This window comes from Chelonia mydas, chromosome 27, assembly GCF_015237465.2.
Source record: "Chelonia mydas isolate rCheMyd1 chromosome 27, rCheMyd1.pri.v2, whole genome shotgun sequence".
Classification (NCBI taxonomy): domain Eukaryota; kingdom Metazoa; phylum Chordata; order Testudines; family Cheloniidae; genus Chelonia; species Chelonia mydas.
This window is the reverse complement of record NC_057860.1, coordinates 14,021,100-14,040,812: the sequence shown is the minus strand read 5'-3', so window position 1 is coordinate 14,040,812 and position 19,713 is coordinate 14,021,100. Positions and strand designations below refer to the sequence as shown.

The 19,713-nt window shown below is 61.7% G+C and overlaps 1 protein-coding gene across 1 annotated transcript; it reads left to right on the top strand.

Annotated features, from left to right (window-relative positions):
• The first annotated feature begins 52 nt into the window (after positions 1-52).
• Positions 53-13,648, top strand: P3H4 (prolyl 3-hydroxylase family member 4 (inactive)). Its single transcript, XM_037887022.2, has 8 exons — positions 53-2,799; positions 6,670-6,819; positions 8,511-8,682; positions 9,650-9,778; positions 10,297-10,442; positions 10,857-10,940; positions 11,531-11,672; positions 12,923-13,648. The coding sequence occupies exons 1-8, from the start codon at positions 2,326-2,328 to the stop codon at positions 12,934-12,936; spliced, it is 1,311 nt and encodes a 436-aa protein (XP_037742950.1). The 5' UTR covers positions 53-2,325; the 3' UTR covers positions 12,937-13,648.
• Positions 13,649-19,713: the final 6,065 nt, after the last annotated feature.

Genomic DNA, 19,713 nt, shown 5'->3' with positions numbered 1-19,713 from the left:
CTAGCGCCGCTGGGGCTCGGCTCCCCCCCACCCCCGGCTCTCTCGGGGTCCCTTCCAGTCCGCCGAGTCTATGATTGGTAGTTATCAGCCAGGAGTAATAAATACAGGTGAATAATTATTAATAGCAATCTCTAAGACTTTAAAACCTGCCGAGGAAAGGTGTTAAGTGCAATGAATTAGGAATGATTGGTGTCCTATTTACCAAATGCACATCAGACCATTGCAAGCATCTCCGCCCTCCCCAAGCTCTCCTGCGAACAGCGATCGCCATGGTTAAGTGCGCTCTGCATATCCTGGATGCAGAACAGATGTCACGTGAAGTCGGAAAGAGGCAGCCTAAAAGCTGGAAGGCAAAGGAGCTGCCAAGAGACGCAGCTTTATTGGTGGAAGGGGGAAGCACCAGGGAAGAAATGGCAGCTCCCTGGCCCTTGCCCGTCCGCTCAGCTCCTGCAACCTGCACACACTGCTTCTGGAAAGTGGGGTTTATTTGAAAGGATTTCAGCCCTGGGGAGAGGTGCCAGCTTGGACAGCTCTGGAACCTGAGTGTCTCTGGGTATCAGGGCAAACCCTGCCCCTGTGCCAATCTGGTGCAACTCCCTATCCCGGGGAGAAGGGCGAGCTGTGTCACGGCCAAGTCTGTATCCCCTCTGAGGAGCTTGCCAGCAAAGGAGCCAGTTAGTGCCCATGGTTCTGAGGAGCAGAGATGTGGCCCCTCTAGGAACTGAGAAGGGACCCACTGGCCATCAACAGATGGGAACAAGGATCCAGCCAGAAGCTTGTTGTTCGCCCCTGGAGTCAGTAAGGCCCCTAGTTGTCTGCGAGGCTGATGGATTCTTGGCTTTACACGTTTAGGCACAAGGGCTGCTGCCAACCATCCCACCTAGGGCAGAAAGAGGTTTCTGTCCCTGTGACCAGTCGCTGGCCCTCCGAGATGTGGGGACCTTCCTCTCTCTGCAGTGGTGTGGAAAGATAAGCACTGGTTATTTTCCCAGCAGCTGTGTGTCTCCTACTGCAGCTGATCAGGTGTTAATCAGCCCATCACTCCACCTCTCTGTGTTCAGGCCTTGGCCCTGCCCAGCATACAGACTGGAAGGTCTTTGGGACAGAGACGTGGGCTTCAGAACTGTCTGCAAAGCCCCTGGCACACAGCTGGCATTGGATAAATAATAATGTTTGCACCTCTTCGCATCTGACAGCCCTGCAGGTCTCTGCTTCCAGGTGCAGGACGGCACTCTGGGGGTGACATGCCGCACCCTGGGCAGAGACATCAGACAGCACAGGGCCCAGCCCCCACTCACGTCCTCCAGACAGGAGCTGCGTGGTGCACAGCTCCCATAAGCAGTCACGCCCGGATTGTGCAGTTGTGGCCAGTCCCATGAGCCCCCGACACAAATGCTTCTTAAGCCCAGCGCAGCACTTGTCAAGCTAAAACTCACCTGCAGGGAACGCTCTGCCCCTGCCTGACTGTGCCTGGGGGCTGCACAGGGAGCTTGAGGATGGAGCAGATAATACGTCCCCGGGCGAGCACAGCATCGTCTCTTGCACGGCAGCGTAATAAGGGGAGTAACCGAACAGGATCCCAGCTATTGTCTGGCCCCACGAGTCAGTGGGGTCCTTCCCGGTGCCACTCACCTGTTCCTTTGGCATGACTGGCTGGGAGGGACGCCCTGTGGATTTGGGCAGCGGTGGCTCAGCCGGCGCTGGGGCTGCCTTGTGAGGGCAGCCCTCTCCCCAACTCCTTCCCCTGCAAATGTCCCCTCTAGGGCGACACGCTCAATCAGAGCCGGTGCTAGGCATAAGCAGAGTAAGCAATTGCTTGGGGCTCCAGTGGCTCAAGGGGGGCCCCTATTAATTATTAGTGTGTGTCGGGGGGGAGGGAATATTCCTGCTTAGGGCCCCAATGGGCTAGCACCAGCTCTGCACTCAAGGTCCAGGGCACAGTGTGCCAGGGATAAACGGGTGTGGGCGAGACCCTGGTGCCAGAGAAATCAGTGGCCACAATCCCATTGCCGGCAGTGGGGCCAGGGGTTCACCCAGCCCGTGCAGGAGCATAAAGTGTGCAAGGCGCAAACGCGGCGCAAGGAGCAAACGGGTGCAAGGCACAGAAGCGGCGCAAGGAGCAAACTCCTCCAAAGCATAAACGCGTGCAAGGCACGCACGGGTGCAAGGCCCAGCCGCCAGCGGCCGGGGGGGGCAGCACTAAGACCCTGCGGATCCGCCTGGCCCGGCCCCCTCCGCTCCCCGCCTTTCCCCAGACCAGATGCCGGATGGTCCCCCGGGCCGGGCAGCTCCTTCCCCTGCGTGTGCGGCGCGGCGCCGGGCGGCATGGAGCGGGGAGGCCGGCGGCGGCTGCTGCTCTGGCTGCTGGCGGCGGCGGCGGCGCAGGGCCCCGCTCCGGCCGGCGCGCAGTACGAGGAATACAGCTTCCGCGGCTTCCCGCCCTCCGAGCTCCTGCCGCTGCAGAGCGCCTACGCCGAGGCGCTGGAGCAGTACGAGGGGGAGCGCTGGGCGGAGAGCGCCCGCGCCCTGGAGGCCAGCCTGCGCCTGCACCGCCTGCTGCGCGACAGCGAGGCGCACTGCCACCGGGAGTGCGCGGGGGGCGCCGCGCCGCCCGCGGCCGCGCAGGAGGAGTGGGGCTGGGAGCTGGAGGTCTTCGGCCACGTCCTGCGGCGGGCCGCCTGCCTGCGGGGGTGCAAGCGCGGCCTGCCGGTCTTCCAGCTCCGCTACCCGCCGGCCGAGACGCTGCGCGACTTCCAGCGCCGCGCGCCCTATCTCTACCTGCACTACGCGCTCTTCAAGGTGAGCCGGGGCGCGGGTTGCGCGCGGAGAGCGCCGTGGCCCGCGCCCTCCCCCCGGGCCCTGCGCCTCCGCCCGGCTGGAGCCGGGGCCTTAGCGTTCGGGGGGCAGCAGTGGGATCCGTTGTCAAACCGGGGGGCAAGGGGTGTGCCCCGGTGTCTGGGAGCCGGCCCGCCCCCCGGCCCCTGCTCTGTCTCTCGGCCCGTCTCTAGCCAGCCGTCTCGCCAAGTTGTCTGGCTGTTTTGTCACCCTTCCTCGGGCCTCCGGCCGGCTCAGGCCCACAGGTGTGGCCTCCTGGAGCCTCTGGCCCTGCTCCGGCGAGGGAAGTGACACCGTTTGCAGGACGGGGCTCTTCGGCTCCTCGGGGCAGGGGGCAGCATCCGTACCCTGCGTCGTGGTCCGCCCAGAGCCCGTTGTGAGCATTTAACAGACAATAAATCCTGGCAGGGCGCGGGGGTCAGCCGACGATCGCGACGGCCCCTTCTGCCCTTGGAATCTGTGGGTCCCACAGGAGCCAGGTGCCCGGCAGAGAAGGAGCTCTTGGCTGTGCGTGGGGGCCCTCCCCCGCTTAGCCTCTGTGGGCTTGTGTAAATGTGAGCCGGTCCCCAGTCTGGATTTCTGGTGCAGACGGGCCCTCTTGGTGTGTTCCCTTCCCAGCCGGAGCAGGAATGTGGCATTTGGGTGTTTCCGAGTGCTTTGCCCAGTGGATTTAATGGGGCACCCATCCCACTGCTGCGAGGGGACTGGCCAGCAGCCATGTTTGTTATGTGGTGGGTCGTTATTTCCTTTTCGCATTTAGCAGGAGCTGCAGGCTCCCTGTCAGCAGCTGGGACCAGCATGTAGCTTGTGTGCGCCAGGATGGAGTGTTAAAACCTTTGCCAGTTGCTTCTGGTCTTTTCTTTTCTCCTCCCCTTTCTCCCCACCCCCTTGGCCAGCCCTCTCCACAGCTGGAGCCAGGAAGCCCCCTGACTTGGTTTTGCAGGAGGAATGCAAATGCCACGTCCCCTGTATCCAGAGCCGCAGAAGCCTGGGTGTCTGCTGAGCACAGACCTGGGCAAAAGACTCTGCAGGGATCCTTGGCCGGGGCGGGGAGAGGGCTAGATCAGTCTTTTGGACCCATCGCTGGCTGCTGCTCCCTATAGTTTCACTGTCCCATAGGCCCTGTCAGCTCTTCCCTGCCCCCTCTGCTCCAGCCCCGCAGTTCCTGGAAAGTAAAAGTTCCAAAACTTCTGTTTTCTGGGGCAGAGTCTGTTTTCCCCTTAAAAAGAAAAGGAGGACTTGTGGCACCTTAGAGACTAACACATTTATTTGAGCATAAGCTTTCGTGAGCTACAGCTCACTTCATCGGATGCATTGTAGCTTAAGGGATTCCCTTGTAGCTTAAAGGAAAGGTCGTGGTCACTTCACAATGCAGTTGGTGCTCCCATCTGACTGCATGGCTGGAAAGGGGAGTCGGCTTACCTTGGGGGGCAGGGGTCCTTTTGGGAAATCCCTAGAAGCCCTAGTGCTGGTGCATGCCCAGGCCCTGGGCAGGACTCAGTGTGCCGTAGTGTCCACATGGTCCCAAATGTTAATGCCTTTTGAAGGGCACAAGGGAAAAGGGAGAAACAAAGGGTTTTCCCTGGGGCTCCCACTTTTGTACCTGCTCAGGAAGGGTTAATTTAACAGGATGAAGAAAGGGTTTTCCCCTGGGGGCAAACAGGGCAGGAGACAAAAGGAAACGTAGTTTCTTTCTTTGCAGTTTTACCCCTGAATAGAAGACCTCTGTGCATAGGGCTCTATCGGTCACTCGCCCACCTTCCCACCCTGCAATTCTAGCTCCTCTTTCTGTTGGATTTGCCAGCAAAGCCAGGGGAGGCTGCGAGTCCAGTGGCCTGAGCAAAGGCCTTGGGAATCGGGATCCCTCAGTTCTAATCCTGGCTTTGACACCTACTTCTTGGGCAAGTCATGTCGCCTTGCTCTGTGCCTCAGTTTCCCCTTCTGTAAAGCAGGGATAATAAGGAGGGGGGTGCGTGTAGCAGGGAGGGGTTGTGAGGATTAATTAGGGTCTGATCCTGCAGTTCTTACCCATTGAATTCCATCGCGTGAGCCGAGCTGTGGGTGACTTAGCCATTGCCAGAGTGACACCTGGAGTGCAAATGGATCCTTTAAGAGGATAGTTTAAAGTGCCCCAGTTTGAATCCAAGCTGCTCTTTCCGTGCACCATGCTGGGAGGGGCCCCGGGAGGAGTGTGTGTTTCGCAGATGGGAGGCAGGCAGGAGTTTGCTTGGGCGCTTGTGCACACTTGGATTTACTGGCTAATTTCCTCCAGGCCAAAGATGTGAGGGTCCTGCTCAGGAGCAAAGTGGGATAGTCTGTCCTTCCTGCCAACACACCCCGTGTCCCCCTCGGCCTCGTCAGCCACAGCTCCGCTGAGGGACTGTCGGCCCAGAACCACAGAATCTGAGGCGCGGTAACACTGGGGCAGTCTGTGCGGCTGGTCGGAGACAGGAGAAATGCCATATAAGATCCCAGCGCCGGGGGCCTATAGGCCGATGAGCAGGAACAATCTGAGGTGCAATCAGACGTGACTGACCTGAGAAATGCCCCTAACCTGGGGCTGCCTGGGCCCCAGAATCACCTGGGAACCCTGGCTGAAAATTACAAACCCGAGAGGGGAAAGTTAGACTCCAGACTCCGTATTTAGGGACCCAACCAGACGTGGCCTGATTGGCCAAGGGGCTGAGCAGCCCCAGCTCCTACTGAGCTGCAGAGGTGTGGGTGTGTGAGGGGAAGATTTGCCTGCATTGGTGCCGGGGGGGGGGCGACGATGTGTCACGTGGGCTCATTGGCTTTTGAATCGTCTGGTTCTGCCCATCGGCTGCTGCTGCTGATCCTAGCCGCTGCCGAGCACTGCATTGTCTGATTCCCACCGGGAAAGGTCCCTGGACCCGCACTGGGCTCCTTTTGCATCGCTAGCTATGCCAGCCGCCTTGGCCTGGCGATCCCATGAGATCACTTGCAGCTTGGCTGGGTTAGCAGCCGGAATATTAGCAGCGTGCCGCGCTGCCTTCTGCACGGGAAGGTTGAGCATGTCCCAGCTACTCGGGGGCGAATAAAGGACCCAGTGTATTCCAGCCCAGTGCGCCGGAGAGCTGCCTTCCCGCATTCAGTCTGGTATGATCTCAGGATGGGAAAGAAATACCAGGAGGGGAGGGATAGCCAAGGAGGGGAAGGATGGTCTAGGGGCTAATACACTGGCCTGGGTTTGAGGAGAGGTGGGTGGAGATCCTGGCTTTGCGTCAGTCCCTTTGAGTATGTTACACGGGGATATGTTTTCAGAACCTCTGTAGGAGCAGAGGTTTCTGTGGGGCCTAGAAAGCAGGGACCGGTAGACGGGTGCCAGACCCTGCTTAGAAATCTCTCCAGCCATAGCAATTCCACTAGTCCCCTGGCAGCTTGCCCCTTGGCCGAGTGGCTCTTGGGGCATGTCCGCCCTCCCAAATGGCATCTCCTTCGCTGCACCGGGGTAAGTGAAGCAGACAGGCCTGAGTGGTGGACGCTGTTGGACGGTCTAATGGTTTTATACTGGGATAGCTTAGCCCCCTGTGGGAAGGGGAAGGAGCCATGCGAGTGTAAAGCCCTGCTACCCGGAATGCCTGTGTCCATGCTGGGGGATCGTGCTGTGCTAGCTAGACCGGGACGACTAAATCCGGACAGCTTTGGTGTAGGCAGTAAGAGCCCTGTGGATTTTCTGGGCCGATGGCTGGCCAAAGCGGAGACGCTGAGCCCCGCATGGCGCTGCCGTGAACCCCGGGACTGAGCTCACTGGGGTGGCCGGGAGAGACCCTGGATCCTGACCTGTGGTGTCGTGTGACTCTCCCCCTCTTTCAGGCCAATAAGGTGGAGAAAGCCGTGTCTGCCGCTCACACCTTCCTGCAGAAGAATCCCAAGCATGAGATGACGCTGAAGTATATGAACTATTACAGAACCATGCTGGACGTGGACGAGTACCTCGTGGACTTGGAGGCCCAGCCCTACGAAGTGAGTGTGTCCCCAGGGAGCCAGGCTCACGCTGGTGGGGAGCCAGGGCTGGGATAAGGGGGCTGCGGGTCGGGATTGAGAGGCATCAGCAGAGCTGTGGGCCAGGAGTGAGGACGTTGACAGAGCAGGGGAGGGGGGCCATGGCTGCAATGGGGGGCTGCAGGTCAGGTTTGTGGTGCATCAAGGATGATCGGGGGAGGAAGCCCTTGCCGAAGACGGTGTGGCTTGAGGGTTGGGGTTACTGTGAAGCTGTTGCTTTCAGAGCAGCAGGAGGGGCCATGCTGGGCTGTCCCGCGCTGGCTGCTCCTGGGGCTTTGCCCTGGCTCAGCCTGAGGGGCTGACAGAGGCAAGCTGGGCCCTAGGCTGCAGCTCATTCTGCTCCAGATCTTGCCAAAAGCTCCCATATGTGGCAGGACCACGGGGAGGGAGGCGTTCACTGCCTGAGGCTACACCCGGTTTCCTGGCCTCTGCCCTATCCGCTCCTTGGTCAGCGTTGCAGAAATCCAGGTATCCGGAGCGGGGTGGGGAAGTAGGCTGGAACACCCCCTGAAAACGGGTTGTGACGGCCCGCTCCCAGGCTAATGCAGGGAGCCAGAACCAGCCCTTGTGTAGGTGTGCGCAGCTCCCAGCAGAGGGCGTTCACACTGGGACCTGCCAGCCCACAGACACCAGGAGTACGCTGGTGTTGCACTTCGGACCAGGTGTCTGTTCAGCTCTCCTGTCCGCACTGGGTGCAGGGTCTGGGTTGCTTAGGAGGCTGCTGTGCTCGTGTCTGTCCCGTCCCCCCTGCTGGCGTCCAGAGCGTCCCCGTGGGCTGCTGGCATGCAGACAGCTGGGGCAGTTTGTGCACAAGCTGGGCCCTGCTGGGAATTCAGCCCGTGCAGAACACAAGGCGCCAGTGATGACTTGACTCACCAGGCCTTCGAACCACCGAGTCGTCAAGAGGGACTCGGTCAGCGTAGCAGAAATCCAGGTATCCGGAGCGGGGTGGGGAAGTAGGCTGGAACGCCCCCTGAAAACGGGTTGTGACGGCCCGCTCCCAGGCTAATGCTGGGAGCCAGATCCAGCCCTTGTGTAGGTGTGTAGCGTCTCAGATACAGCAATCCGTTCTGTAGTGGGGGGCCCAAAACTGGACACAATACTCCAGATGGTGAAGTTATTTAGTCTGCAGAAGAGAAGAATGAGGGGGGATTTGATAGCAGCCTTCAACTACCTGAAGGGGGGTTCCAAAGAGGATGGAGCTCGGCTGTTCTCAGTGGTGGCAGATGACAGAAGGAGGAGTAATGGTCTCAAGTTGCAGTGGGGGAGGTCTAGGTTGGATATTAGGAAACCCTATTTCACTAGGAGGGTGGTGAAGCACTGGAATGGGTTACCTAGGGAGGTGGTGGAATCTCCATCCTTAGAGGTTTTTAAGGCCTGGCTTGACAAAGCCCTGGCTGGGATGATTTAATTGGGGATCGGTCCGGCTTTGAGCAGGGGGTTGGACTAGATGACCTCCTGAGGTCTCTTCCAACCGTAATCTTCTATGATACTCGGGCTTGGGGCGGAGCCTTCTGCACAGGGCTGAATTCCAGGCAGCCCCAGTCTGACCAGGAGGAAATGGCCGAGGGGCTGGATCTGCCCCCTTTCCAGCACGCAGTGAGGGCCTGGCGGGGCCCACCCATGACGCGGGGCGGTTCCGATCCCTGCAGGCGGCGTTCGTGCGCTCGGTGAAGCTGTATAACAGCGGGGATTTCCGGAGCAGCATTGCAGACATGGAGCGCGCGCTGGGGGAGTATTACAACGCCTACGAGAGCTGCCTGGCTGGCTGCGAGGGTGCCTACGAGCTGCGGGAGTTCAAGGACTTCTACCCGGCTATTGCAGGTGGGGGGCCCGTCCCTGGGGCTGCGGTGGGTGGGGGCACCTCTCCCAGCCTCGTGGAGCCACAGGGCAGGCTCTGCTGCTGGGCGCTGGGGAGAAGTGGCCAAGACGTGACAGATGGAAGCCTCTGTGTTCCCCGAGCCAGCTGGCCTCCTGTTAACACACGCGTGTGGGTCCCGGGGGCAGGTGTCTCCCACAGTGGCTGTCTGGGGCCTGGCTTGGTGTGAGTTGGGGGGGCTCAGTCTGTTTGTAGCTGGATGCCTGTGTTGCACATGGGGTCCCCCTAGGGTGGGGCTGAGGATGGGGCCCTTACGGGGGGCGCAGGGAGCTCAGCCTGCTGCTCCCTGGGTTGCACGTGCTCCGGGGATGCGCAGAGGAGTCTGTCTCCGGGGCCGTGGAGCCGGAGCTTTTGCTGGGTTCAGGGAGGGATGTTCCCATCCCCACCACCCCCAAAGGATCGGTCCATACAATGGCTATTAGCCAGGCTGGGCAGGGACGGAGTCCCTAGGCTCTGTTTGCCAGGAGCTGGGAATTGGCGACGGGATGGATCACTTGATGATTCCCTGTTCTGTTCGCTCCCTCTGGGGCACCTGGCATTGGCCACTGTCGGCAGACAGGACACTGGGCTGGATGGACCTTTGGTCTGACCCATTCTGGCCGCTCTTATGTAAATGGCAGGGACACAGGCCATGTTCCTGTCTGGAGGGGACAGCAAGAGCAGCATTGGTGGGGGTGGTTCAAACCAGCCAGTCCTAGAAACCCCAGAGGTGTGGCAGAGAGATGACCCTCTTGCACTGTGGCACAAGCCACCCCATAAGTGATGGCTCAGGGAGAAACTTCCCCGTGCAGCAGGTTGTCCCCCCGTCGGCCGCTGGGGGGCTCGTCTCCCTGGCAGCAGGTGCCGGCGGCTGTGGGCAAGGGCGGCCGGGGCCTGGGGTGATGGGCCGGCGTGACGGGCGTTTCTTCCCAGATCACTTCGTGGACGTGCTGCAGTGCAAGGTGGATTGCGAGGCCGACCTGACGCCCAACGTGGGCGGGTACTTCGTGGAGAAGTTCGTGGCCACCATGTACCACTACCTGCAGTTCGCGTATTACAAGCGTGAGTCACTGGGGCCACATCCTGGGTCACTGGTCCCTGTGGGGGGGAGGCAGGCAGACTGGGTGGGCAGTCGCGGGGCAGGGGCTTAGACCCCAGAGCAGCAGGGGATGAGCCACCCACCAATGCCCCTTTGCCTGTTTTCGCCCCCTCCGTCTGCAGCCAGCACCTGAGCACCTCAGATCCTCTCTCCTACTGGGGGGTCGCCCTGCCCCACAACCCCTCAGTGCTGTGTGAGGGGTGCCCCTCGTCTGTCTGGAGTGGGGGGCCTTGCCCCATGGCCCCTTGTGCTGTGAGGGGTTAGGATCAGGGAGGCCTAATGTTGGTGGGGGGTCCTTGTCCTTCTGCAAAGGGGGTGGCTTCCTCTGCATTGGGGGTTCTCACCTCCCCCCGTCCCTGGCTCTCACGCAGTATGGGGTGTCTGTATCTGCCCTGCATCTCCTCTGCCTGGCTCCTTTACAATGGGGTGTCTCTGTGCCCCATGCCCCCCCCTCACGCCCCCACGCCCGGCTCTGGTGCAGTGAACGATGTGAAGAACGCGGTGCAGAGCGTCTCCAGCTACATGCTCTTCGATCCGGCGGACGAGGTGATGCAGCAGAATCTGGTCTATTATCGCTTCTACCGCGAGCGCTGGCACCTGGAGGATGAAGACTTCAGTCCCCGCCCGGTGAGGGGTCCTGGGGGGCGTGTGGGAAGGGCTGATTCATGGAGCCCATCAGTGGCTCCTGGGACCGGGCAGGGCTCAGGCTCTGGGAGAGGCCATACCCCCGTCTCAGGGTCTGGGGGAGCCAGGGAGGGTGAAGCCTGGAAGATGGAGATGGGAAGCCTGGAACTGCTCTGGTGGCTGATTCGGGGTCCTGCAGGGGGTTTCCCCTCCCACCCTAGCGCAGGGACCCCATGGATGAACTGGCCCAGCTGCCCCTTGCTGGCTGGGCTGAGCGCAGGAGCTGAGCGAGGTAGCCTTTAACCCTTTCCACACTGGCCGGGGCTGGCTCTGCCTGGGAACCGCTCCGCCCCGTGCGGCAGGCCTGGCCGTGGGGGCGGCAGTGAGTCTGATGTGTGTCCCCTTGTCCCCTCCAAGGAGGCACTGCAGTATCACAACCAGACGGCCGTGCAGAAGAAGTTACTGGACTTTGCCAAGCAATATCTGCAGGCTGACGATGAGGTGAGCTGGGGCAGCTGCTGAAGATGGGGGTGGGGGCTGGGTTCCCCATTCAGCTCCCTGCTGCTGGAACCCTTTGGGCTGGGACCTGAGCAGGGCTGGGCCACGTCGCTGTTTGGATGGGAGCCCTGGGCCGTGCTGATTCAGTAACGGCTGCTGGATAGCGGCCTCCAGCGCTGCTGGGCCCCACCCCAGAGCCGGCTGCATTTTGGCTCCGGGGGAAATGAGCCCTGTGCACCTCACTGATGCGGACAGGTCTAAGGCATTGGCTGAGCAGGTGGCTTTGGAAAGGTCTCCCAAGGGGAGCAGCAAGGTGTGGCCATTGAAACTAGACTGCCCGAAGCCCTGGAGAAGGGGGGGAGGATTCGGCACTGGCTCCTGGAGTGGGGCGGGCTCCTGCGGGGGCGCCCTGGAGAGTGGAGTCCGGGGGAGATCCCATGCCGGATCCTATAGGGGACTGTCCCCTTCCCGCTGCACCTTCTCCAGCTCTGCCGAGCAGCGGCCCAGGGAGCGGGCTCAAGGGGACAGGCCTGCCCTGGGTGGGCCCAGGCGTCTGGGCCTGCGGTGACAGCCTCGCCCTCCCTGTGCTGCAGATGGAGCTGGCTGCGGGCGTGGAGCCGGACGGGCAGGACCTGCCCTCGGACAGCGAGTTTGAAGGCCAAGGCGACTACGAGGAGGGATTTTTCGCTGAGTGGTGGCAGGAGCCCAAGTCCAAAGGGGACAAAGCAGACCAAGGTTACTGACTGCAGGCTGCCGCCGCCTCCCAGGGCCTGTCACGCTTCGGGGGGGCGGCCACAGTCTCCCCTTGCCCCACAGATGCAGCGGGAGCCCCACTGCCCTGGCTGGACCCAGGGAGCTGAGAGGAGCAGCCACCCAGGCAGCTCCTGGGGTGACAGTGCAGCCTGGCTCTACCTCCTCACTAGAGCCCCCCCCCCGGCTACCCCCTTTGGGGGGGCCCCAGGGCTGACGGCTGTGGAGATGCCATCCCCCCCAGCCAGGGGCAGAAGGAGAAGGGCATGGGGGGAGCTTGCTCTGCCCTTGCCCATGCTCCAGCCTCTCTCACCAGCACTACGGGCCTGATCCTGAGAGGTGCTGAGTGCCCCCATCTCCCCATGGGGTATCCTGTTGCTATCTCGGACCAACACCCTCCGGCCGGAGCACAAAGGACCCTGCTCGAGGCAAGGAGATCAAAGTCTGTGGACTGGCCAACCCCCCTCTGCAGGGCTGCTGCTTCCCCCACGGGCCTTCGTTATGCTAACGAGCCTCGCTCAGGGGCCTGTGCAGAGCTGGGCTCTCTCCTCCCTCCCCTTTTCCTTCCTGGCTGCCTCTGTCCTGTCTGGTGCTTCCCTGTCCCAGTGGGATCCCAGCTAGGTCTGTCGTCTGCATGGCTCTGGGCAGCCTCTGCTGTCTACGGCTGTCAGCCTCTCTCCCCCCCCAGGCCTGGAGCTGCAAGACCCTGGGGCAGGGGGCAGGCGCCACACTGCACAGCTGGGAATTTATCATCCCCTTGCCCTCCCCCAGCTCCATGAGCCTGGGGGAAGCAGCAGCTTTGCCCCTAAGCTCCTGACCAAGCAGGAGACGATGGATCAGGCAGTGTTTGCCAGCTGCAGAAGTACGCTAGGTCTGCAGGGCACTAGATCCAGGCTGGGTGAGCCATGAGCTGTCTCTGAGGCTTGTCCCCCATCTGCATGGCCCCCGCTCCATGCCTCCCTCCTCCTCACACTCTGCTCCCTCCAGAAGGGATTGGGCAGCACTTCAGTCTCCACTGTCCAGTCTCCTCTCCGCCAAGGCCCCAGGTTCTCCAGCCACAGCCCGCTGCACGTGCTTGGCACCGGCTGGGGGGCCCCAGGCAGTCCCGTCGGAGGAGGTGCTTGGCACTCCTGGCCCACCCAGGGCAGTTCCTGAGACGCGGCGGGCACAGAAACAGGGACCAGACCCTTCTAGCCCGGTACCCGCCCCTCATGGCAGCTTTTCTTTGTTTGCAGAGAGGATCCGATGAGCAGCATTCGTGGGGGCTGAGTGACATCTTCAGCCGGGTCTCTGCCCCGACAGCCCTTCTGCCCCATCATCTCACCTGGGTCTAGGCCAAAGGGGCCAGGGGGCTGATGGCCCCAAATAACCTCTCCCTGTGGGAGCTGGGGGGCGAGGACTGCCCCGAGAGCAGGACTCAGGGCTCCCCCAGGCTCTGCCATGTATAAACACGGGCTCGCCCGGGGGTCCCGACGGGCCCGGACCTTCTGCCTTTGCCTTTTGTGCCTAAACCACCTTAAATAATCCATGGACTCCTGGATCCCATTGGCCGAGCTCCGGCACCTCTGAACCAATCCCAAGCCTCGCCTGCTCTTCCCATGAGGCCTCACTTCACGGTACTTGAATAACACCCCCTTGCCCCCCGCTAACACTTGAGAACCCCAGGGCCCGGCCCCCTGGCTGGAGAATGAGGCTCCTTGGGGCAGGGTGGGGGTGGGTGGGAAACGGCCCCTCTGGGCCAGTCACAGGTGTGCTGGGGCTCCACATCAGCTTCCAGCCAGTGGCGCTGGGGCTGCCTGGGGCGCTCAGCCGCTCTGCGTGCTTCGGGGTCTCCCGCGAGACCAGCCCTCGGTGAGGTTACTCTCCGTTAACTTAATGGTTCCTGCTGGGACCGTTCCTTTTTATATTTGTGCTAAACTTTAATAAAATCCGGATGGGTCCTTTCCCTGGGGCCCCCTGCACGCCTGCCAGGTGCTGGGCTGTGATTCCCTCTCCGGGCGGGCTGGCTGGCAAGCCCTCAGCTGATACCGGGTCCGGTTCTGGGGCCAGGCTGGAGGCGGGGGCTGAGAAGAACTGGGAGATGGACCCGGGGTCTGGGAAACCCCCTCACAGTGGGAGACTGAAGGGGTGGGCAGGCTGAGAGGCAAATGGATCATGGGTTGTAACTACCTCCCCCGGTCCAAGGGAGCTGGGCCTAGAGGGGCAGGTGCTGGTTCTCCAGGGGATATGGCAGGTTCTCTGTCACGCAGGGGCTTTAAATCCACGTGGGGGAAGGGGGGGCGGTTGTGAGGGCGGTGCGACAGCTCCACCCCCGGCCCTGAACTCAGTGCAGGAGTCACTGGTGGGATTCTCCGGTCTGTGTGGTGCAGGTCAGGCCCAATGGGTGTCATGGTCCCTTTGGCCTTAACAGTGAAGGGGGCCCCCCCTCCCGCCCCCCCAGCGTCTCACCTCTGAGCTGTCGGGGTGTCACTAGCTGCTAGACGCACGCACCTGGCAGCATGGCCCCAAGGTGCCCCTACTTCCCGCCCCGTCACCCAGCCTGGGCCCAGCAGGGCTGCGTGGGGCAGGAGAGCGAACACGAGCCGGGGGGGGGGGGGGGGGGGGCGAGGCTGAACCTCACCCCACTGGAGAATGCCAGAGCTGGCAGCTGCCCAGGGGCAGAGCAGGCACCTGGCTGGGGAGCCGGGGGGACTCAGCGCCCCATCGATAAATGATCCCTTACCCCGCTGGCCCGCAGGTTCCCAGCGCTCCCCAGTAGGTGGCGCTGGGAGCCGCGAGGAGACCAGGTGGGGAAGGTTGCTGTGGCTGGTAAGTGCATCGCCGGGCTGCTCTCCAGGGAAGGGGGGGCTGTAGGGAACCAGGCAGGAAGCTTGGGGGCTCTTGTGTCTCTAATAGCTGGTGTGGGCTCCGGCTCCTGGTGGGATCTGGGGGATGCAGCCTGAGGGCCTGGGCCCAAAGCATCAGGAGAGGGGCAAAGGGAGCCAGTTGGTCAGGTGCTTTGCAGCCAGGCAGCGATGCCCTGGGGCTGCCCCATGCTGGGGAACCGGGCCTGGGGAGACGCTGGGGTCCCGCCCGGGAGGGGCCAGCAGCACAGCCGCTCCCTGCAGAGCATTGGGAGACACTATGGGCACGGACTGTCCACAGCCCGATGCCTCAATAATTGCTGTGCTCTGGCTCCCAGAGGGGTCCCCCAGGGCAGGGCTGGGGTGCTCGGGGCTGAGGGGAGCTTTCCCCCTTCGCACCTGCTCTCTTTGGCTGGCGCAGAAGCCAGTCCCTTTGTCTGAGCCGAATTCCCTGAGGATCCTTCCCTTCCCCCTGCAGGCCCTGCTGGCTGCGACCCTCCCCGGGGGCTATCGGGCTCCCTGGCCCAGCGCAGGTGCCAGGCAGCGGCTTTGCTGGCTGTCAGATGTGTCCAGACCAGGGGTGCTGGAACGATGTGTACAGTGCGGGGGCTGAGAGCTACTGAACCAAACTAAACCCTGGATATAATGGAATCCACTTCATGCAGTAGCCCCCCCAGTTCCAGCACCTCTGGTCCAGACAGGGAAGCCCGAGCTTCCACCAGTGGCCTCTCCATTTGGGCTCCGGTTCCCAGGTGCTCCATGAGAGCCAGCTGGAGGCTGGTCCCGGGGCAGCTGTGGGCCTCTCTGATCGCCAGGTGCCCGGGGTCGCAGGTTGGGCACCCACCTGATTTGCCACTTGTGGAATTGCTGGGTCTCCAGCCTCTTCCTCTGTCTGCAGGAGGCCCATGGCCTGTGGGCTCCCCCGGCGCAGGCTGGGCATGGGCAGGCCCGGCTGCTCACTCTGACTCCTCTTTGCCACCCTCTTGCGGGGTGAGTGGCCGCGGGGTGGGGGAGGGGAGGTGGCCCCTCCCAGACTCACCAACATCTGACTCACCTGTGGCTGGGCGGGAGGCTGTAACCTGTGTGTCCTGTTCCCTGCACCACCCACTTTGCGAGCCCCTCCCCACCTCAGGGACTCCGCAATGGCCTGTGAGATGTGCCCCTGGTCAGGCTGAGCGTGGCTGGTGCTGGCAGCCGGGGCCCAGCCTGGGGAGCAGGGGCAGCATTGGCCTTTGGTTTGGGTGCTTGGTTTTCAACCGACCAAGGGGAAATGAGGCCTGTGGTAACTTTGCAGTCCCTGCGAAAGCGCTGAGCCCCACCCCACCCCGCCGGGCTCTCTGCAGCCCCGAGCACCCTTCTCGTTCCTTAGAGGAGCAAGCAGCCCGGTCCCTACGCTCCAGGGCTCCTATGTCCCTTGCTGCAGCCTGATACTGGGGATTCAAACCTGCAGGGACCCGTTCCCCTTCCTGGACGCGATCTCTGCCAGCCATACGCCCCCGTGAGTCCCAGTGTCGAGCTGCCTCCCTTGGCCCTGTGGCCGGGGGGGCGGATAGTAGTGACCAGCCCCCCCCCCCCGCCCATCCAGGAGGTGGAACACACTCTGCTCCAGTTACTTTCTGCTCTCCTGGGCCCATGGGGCAGATTGGGGGACGGGGTGGAACACACTGGCTATTCTCTGCTCCCCAGCGGCCTCGAGGCTGCTCTGTCTATGCTAGGGGTGGGGGCAGGGCTGTGCCTATCCCCAGGACTTGGGGAGCAGAAGGGTGGCCCCCACATCACTGCCCGGGCCAGGGGAGCTGGGTCAGAGGTAGGGCTGGGGTTGAGGCAGGACCAGGAGACGTGGTCAGGGGCTGGCCCTCATCGTTACCCGCAGCACCCCGCATTAGGGCACCAGGAGCTGCTGCAATGGTGGGACCGTCCGTGCCCCATACGGGGCTTGCGGGGGGGGAAGCTCCCTCTGCTGCGGTGTCAGCGGCTCGGGGCCAGGGCGGTGCACGTTTCGTTTTAAACGTCACATGGAGGCAAGCTGGTGCCTGTGCCGGGCGCAGCACTCCCGGGGCGGGCAGTGGGACGCCGGTTCCCAGCGCTGGCTCCGGGGGCCAGCCACGCGCTTGCTCCTCCCTGCTGAGCTGGCGTTTTCGCTCCTCTTGGACGCTGGCTCCGAGGAATGAAACCGAGAGGCTGAATCATAGCGTGTACCCTGGGGGGGTGCCAGGGCCCGCCCCGCCCCGCCCTGCCCTGCCCTGCTGGGATGAGCGCCGCATTCCCCTTGGCTTCTCCCAGCTCCCCAGCCCAGCCTGGGCCAATCCTGGAGCTGCAGGGGGATGTAAAACACAAAGCCCCAGCAGAACCGGGGGGGCGAGGAACGGATCTGCCTTGGGGTGGGGGTGGGAGCTCACCTGCCCCAGGTCACTCTGCGGGGGACTCTCTTTGTTTTGCAAGTGACTGAACTAGGATGAAATGGGGAGAATGAGGGGGTGGGTTCCCGCTAGCCTGGAACTTCCCTGGGTTTTTATTACAACCCCCAAACTTTCACCTGGCTGCATCGTGCCAGTGCTTTCCTGGGGCACTGGGGTTGAGTAAGACAGAGCCTGGAGGGAGGCCCTGGGGTTTAGGGGGTGGAGCCTGGAGATGCTGGGGGTGGAGCCTGGACAAAGTTAAGGGTTTTTTTAACCAATTTTGGCCCAGTTTTGTTTTGACCTTTGCTGGGGGCTCTTCAAATGCAAACCTTGGTTGCGTGGGGGGCAGCTCCAAGGCAATGTGACCCCAGGAGAGAGGTTCCCCCAAACCCCTGGGAAGAGAAACCTCTGAGGTTCTCCCCGCGCCATGGAGACCCAGCTTCCTGCTTGTCCCAGGAGGCCCCAGTGGGCCAGGTGCTGCTCGAACCCAACCAGAGAAATGGTCCCTGCCCCAAAGAGCTTCCAGGCTCTGAGAGGGGGTGCAAGGAGTGAGGGTGACCCACGGGGAGGGAAGAGCCCACAGTCGCATCCCTCAGCTATGAACTGCTGGGAGGGCGCTCAGCTCCGTGCTGCAACGTCCTCTAGGAAAACCCAGCGGTTTCCTGGGAGTGGGGGCAATGGCTGGCTTTGGAGAGGGGGTTGGGCTATTGCAGGCTTCCTGAAGGTAATCTGGAGGTTCAAGTTGTGTGGACAGCGCGTGGGTGCTGGCGTGGCAGCCCTGGCATGCCAAGGCCTCAGTTTACCTTCCTGCAACAGGGCAGGTTTCCCTGCTCCAGGGTGCCTTGGCCTTGTGCTGCAGCAACCCCGTCTGGGAGCACAGGGGCAGATCGGTCGCCATGGCCCATGTGGTGCTTGGCCTCTCTGCTGACCGGGGACGGAATTGTCCACTGGGGACCGGACTGATCCACAAAGCCCCGAGGGGGACGTTCATCCCTTCTCTGGTTTCTTGGCATCCCTGCTCACTCAGGTGTGGGTAGGGAGTCAAGCTCCCAAAAGGGCTCGCACCTTCATCTTTGATCATCAACCCACTTCCCAGATAGGGAAACTGAGGGATGGAGCCGCGTGGTGACTTGCCCAGCGCCTTGTTGTGTCTCAGTTGCAGAGCTAAGAGAAAAGGAGGACTTGTGGCACCTTAGAGACTAACAAATTTATTTGAGCATAAGCTTTCGTGAGCTACAGACCACTTCATCGGCTGCTGTAGCTCACGAAAGCTTATGCTCAAATAAATTTGTTAGCCTCTAAGGTGCCACAAGTCCTCCTGTTCTTTTGGCAGATACAGACTAACATGGCTGCTACTCTGAAAGTTGCAGAGCTGAGGCTAGACCCCAGCATGGTTCATGTTAACCTGTTGGCACCGCGGTTTGTGTGGCATCTAATGGGTTAATTCGGCTGAGACAAAGCCGAAGGCGGCTGCTGTCTCTCCTGACCTTGACCAGCCAAGGACTATGAATTAGGTGGGTAGCCTGTCCTCTGCACTGGCCCTTGTCACAGCCCCATGCCCAGAAAACCCACCCCGCGGGCTGCAGCCCGTTTCGGACGTGGCTTGTTTGCACATTTTCAGCCGCTCTGCACGGACGGCGTTAACGACACCTCCAGCGGGCAGCGACCCGTGGCCGAGGGGTCAGACGACAGAAAGGAGCAGAGCTCTGTGCTGGTTAATTGCGGCACGAGGCAGGCTTTGGATTCTGAAGGCCAAGCCGGCGTCTGGGAGATGAAAGGGGGGGGGTGCTCCTCTCTGGCTCCTTTCTTCCTCTTACTGAAAGGACACACACTGGGCTTTGGCTCCCGTGGGGCCATGAAATCCTGTTCTTGCAGGGGCATTTGAAGATCTGTCCCTCGCTTCCAGACGGGAAATGCATTCTAACTGAGCCAGTGATTCCTGCTGCTCAGCTCAGCCGAATCTGGAGGCTTGGGGGCCCGGTGGGCTTTTATCTGGGTTATTCCTCAGGCTGATGAACACATCAAGGGCCCTGGCACTCCAGTGAGCTCCTTGTTCCATCTGTAGGCTGGGCCCTGCGCTGGGACCGGGGACGTGGAGAGAAAGCAAATAAAGCAGACGAGGCACGAGAGGCAGAACAGCCGGATGTGCGGGCAGTGGGGACGCTCAGGGAGAGCGTGCAGATGCGGCGTAGGAGCATGCTGCCGGGCAAGTTGCAAGCTTTTCGTTGCAGGCTGCTTTCGAAGGCAGATGAGGGCTGGTTTCCCTCCTGTCACCTGGATTTCTGCAGGGCACAAAAGCCCTGGGATGGGGCAGTGGGTTCGTGAGTATCTCCTGCGCTGTCCTTTGAGGTGCCCAGTGGCTCTTTCTGGTCCTCATCCCTGGGCAGAAGCAGGCGCAGGGCACGTGAGCACTATGGCCAACCCAAACTCCACGGGCGGGCTGAGCCTGGCAGCTGGGACCCCGCCTTGCCCTGTGGCAGGCGAGACCCTCACTAGCTCTAAAGTGAACCTTGCAGGCTGCTGCTACCTGGCAGGAAATAACCTTGGGCTTCTGAGTTTAAACTTTATCCAGGAAACTGCAGCCCTTGGTCCATCTCCAGCCCTGTGTGCCTGAGGATCCCGGAGCGATGGGTAACCATGCATGGCTGCTTTAGGGAGCGTTACTGGCTGTGGAAGGACAGGCCTGGAGAAGCGAAGTGATACCAGGAAGAGGGTGGATGGGTGGCCCAGTGGTTTGGGGACTCGGCTGGGAATCAGGAGACCTGGCTCCAGTCCCTGCTCTGA

Coding starts and splice junctions, on each gene's coding strand:
- P3H4 (XM_037887022.2), top strand. CDS start 2,326: ATGGAGCGGGGAGGCCGGCGGCGGCTGCTGCTCTGGCTGCTGGCGGCG. Junction 8,683..9,649: donor CTTCTACCCGGCTATTGCAG/GTGGGGGGCCCG, acceptor GTTTCTTCCCAG/ATCACTTCGTGGACGTGCTG. Junction 10,941..11,530: donor ATCTGCAGGCTGACGATGAG/GTGAGCTGGGGC, acceptor CCTGTGCTGCAG/ATGGAGCTGGCTGCGGGCGT.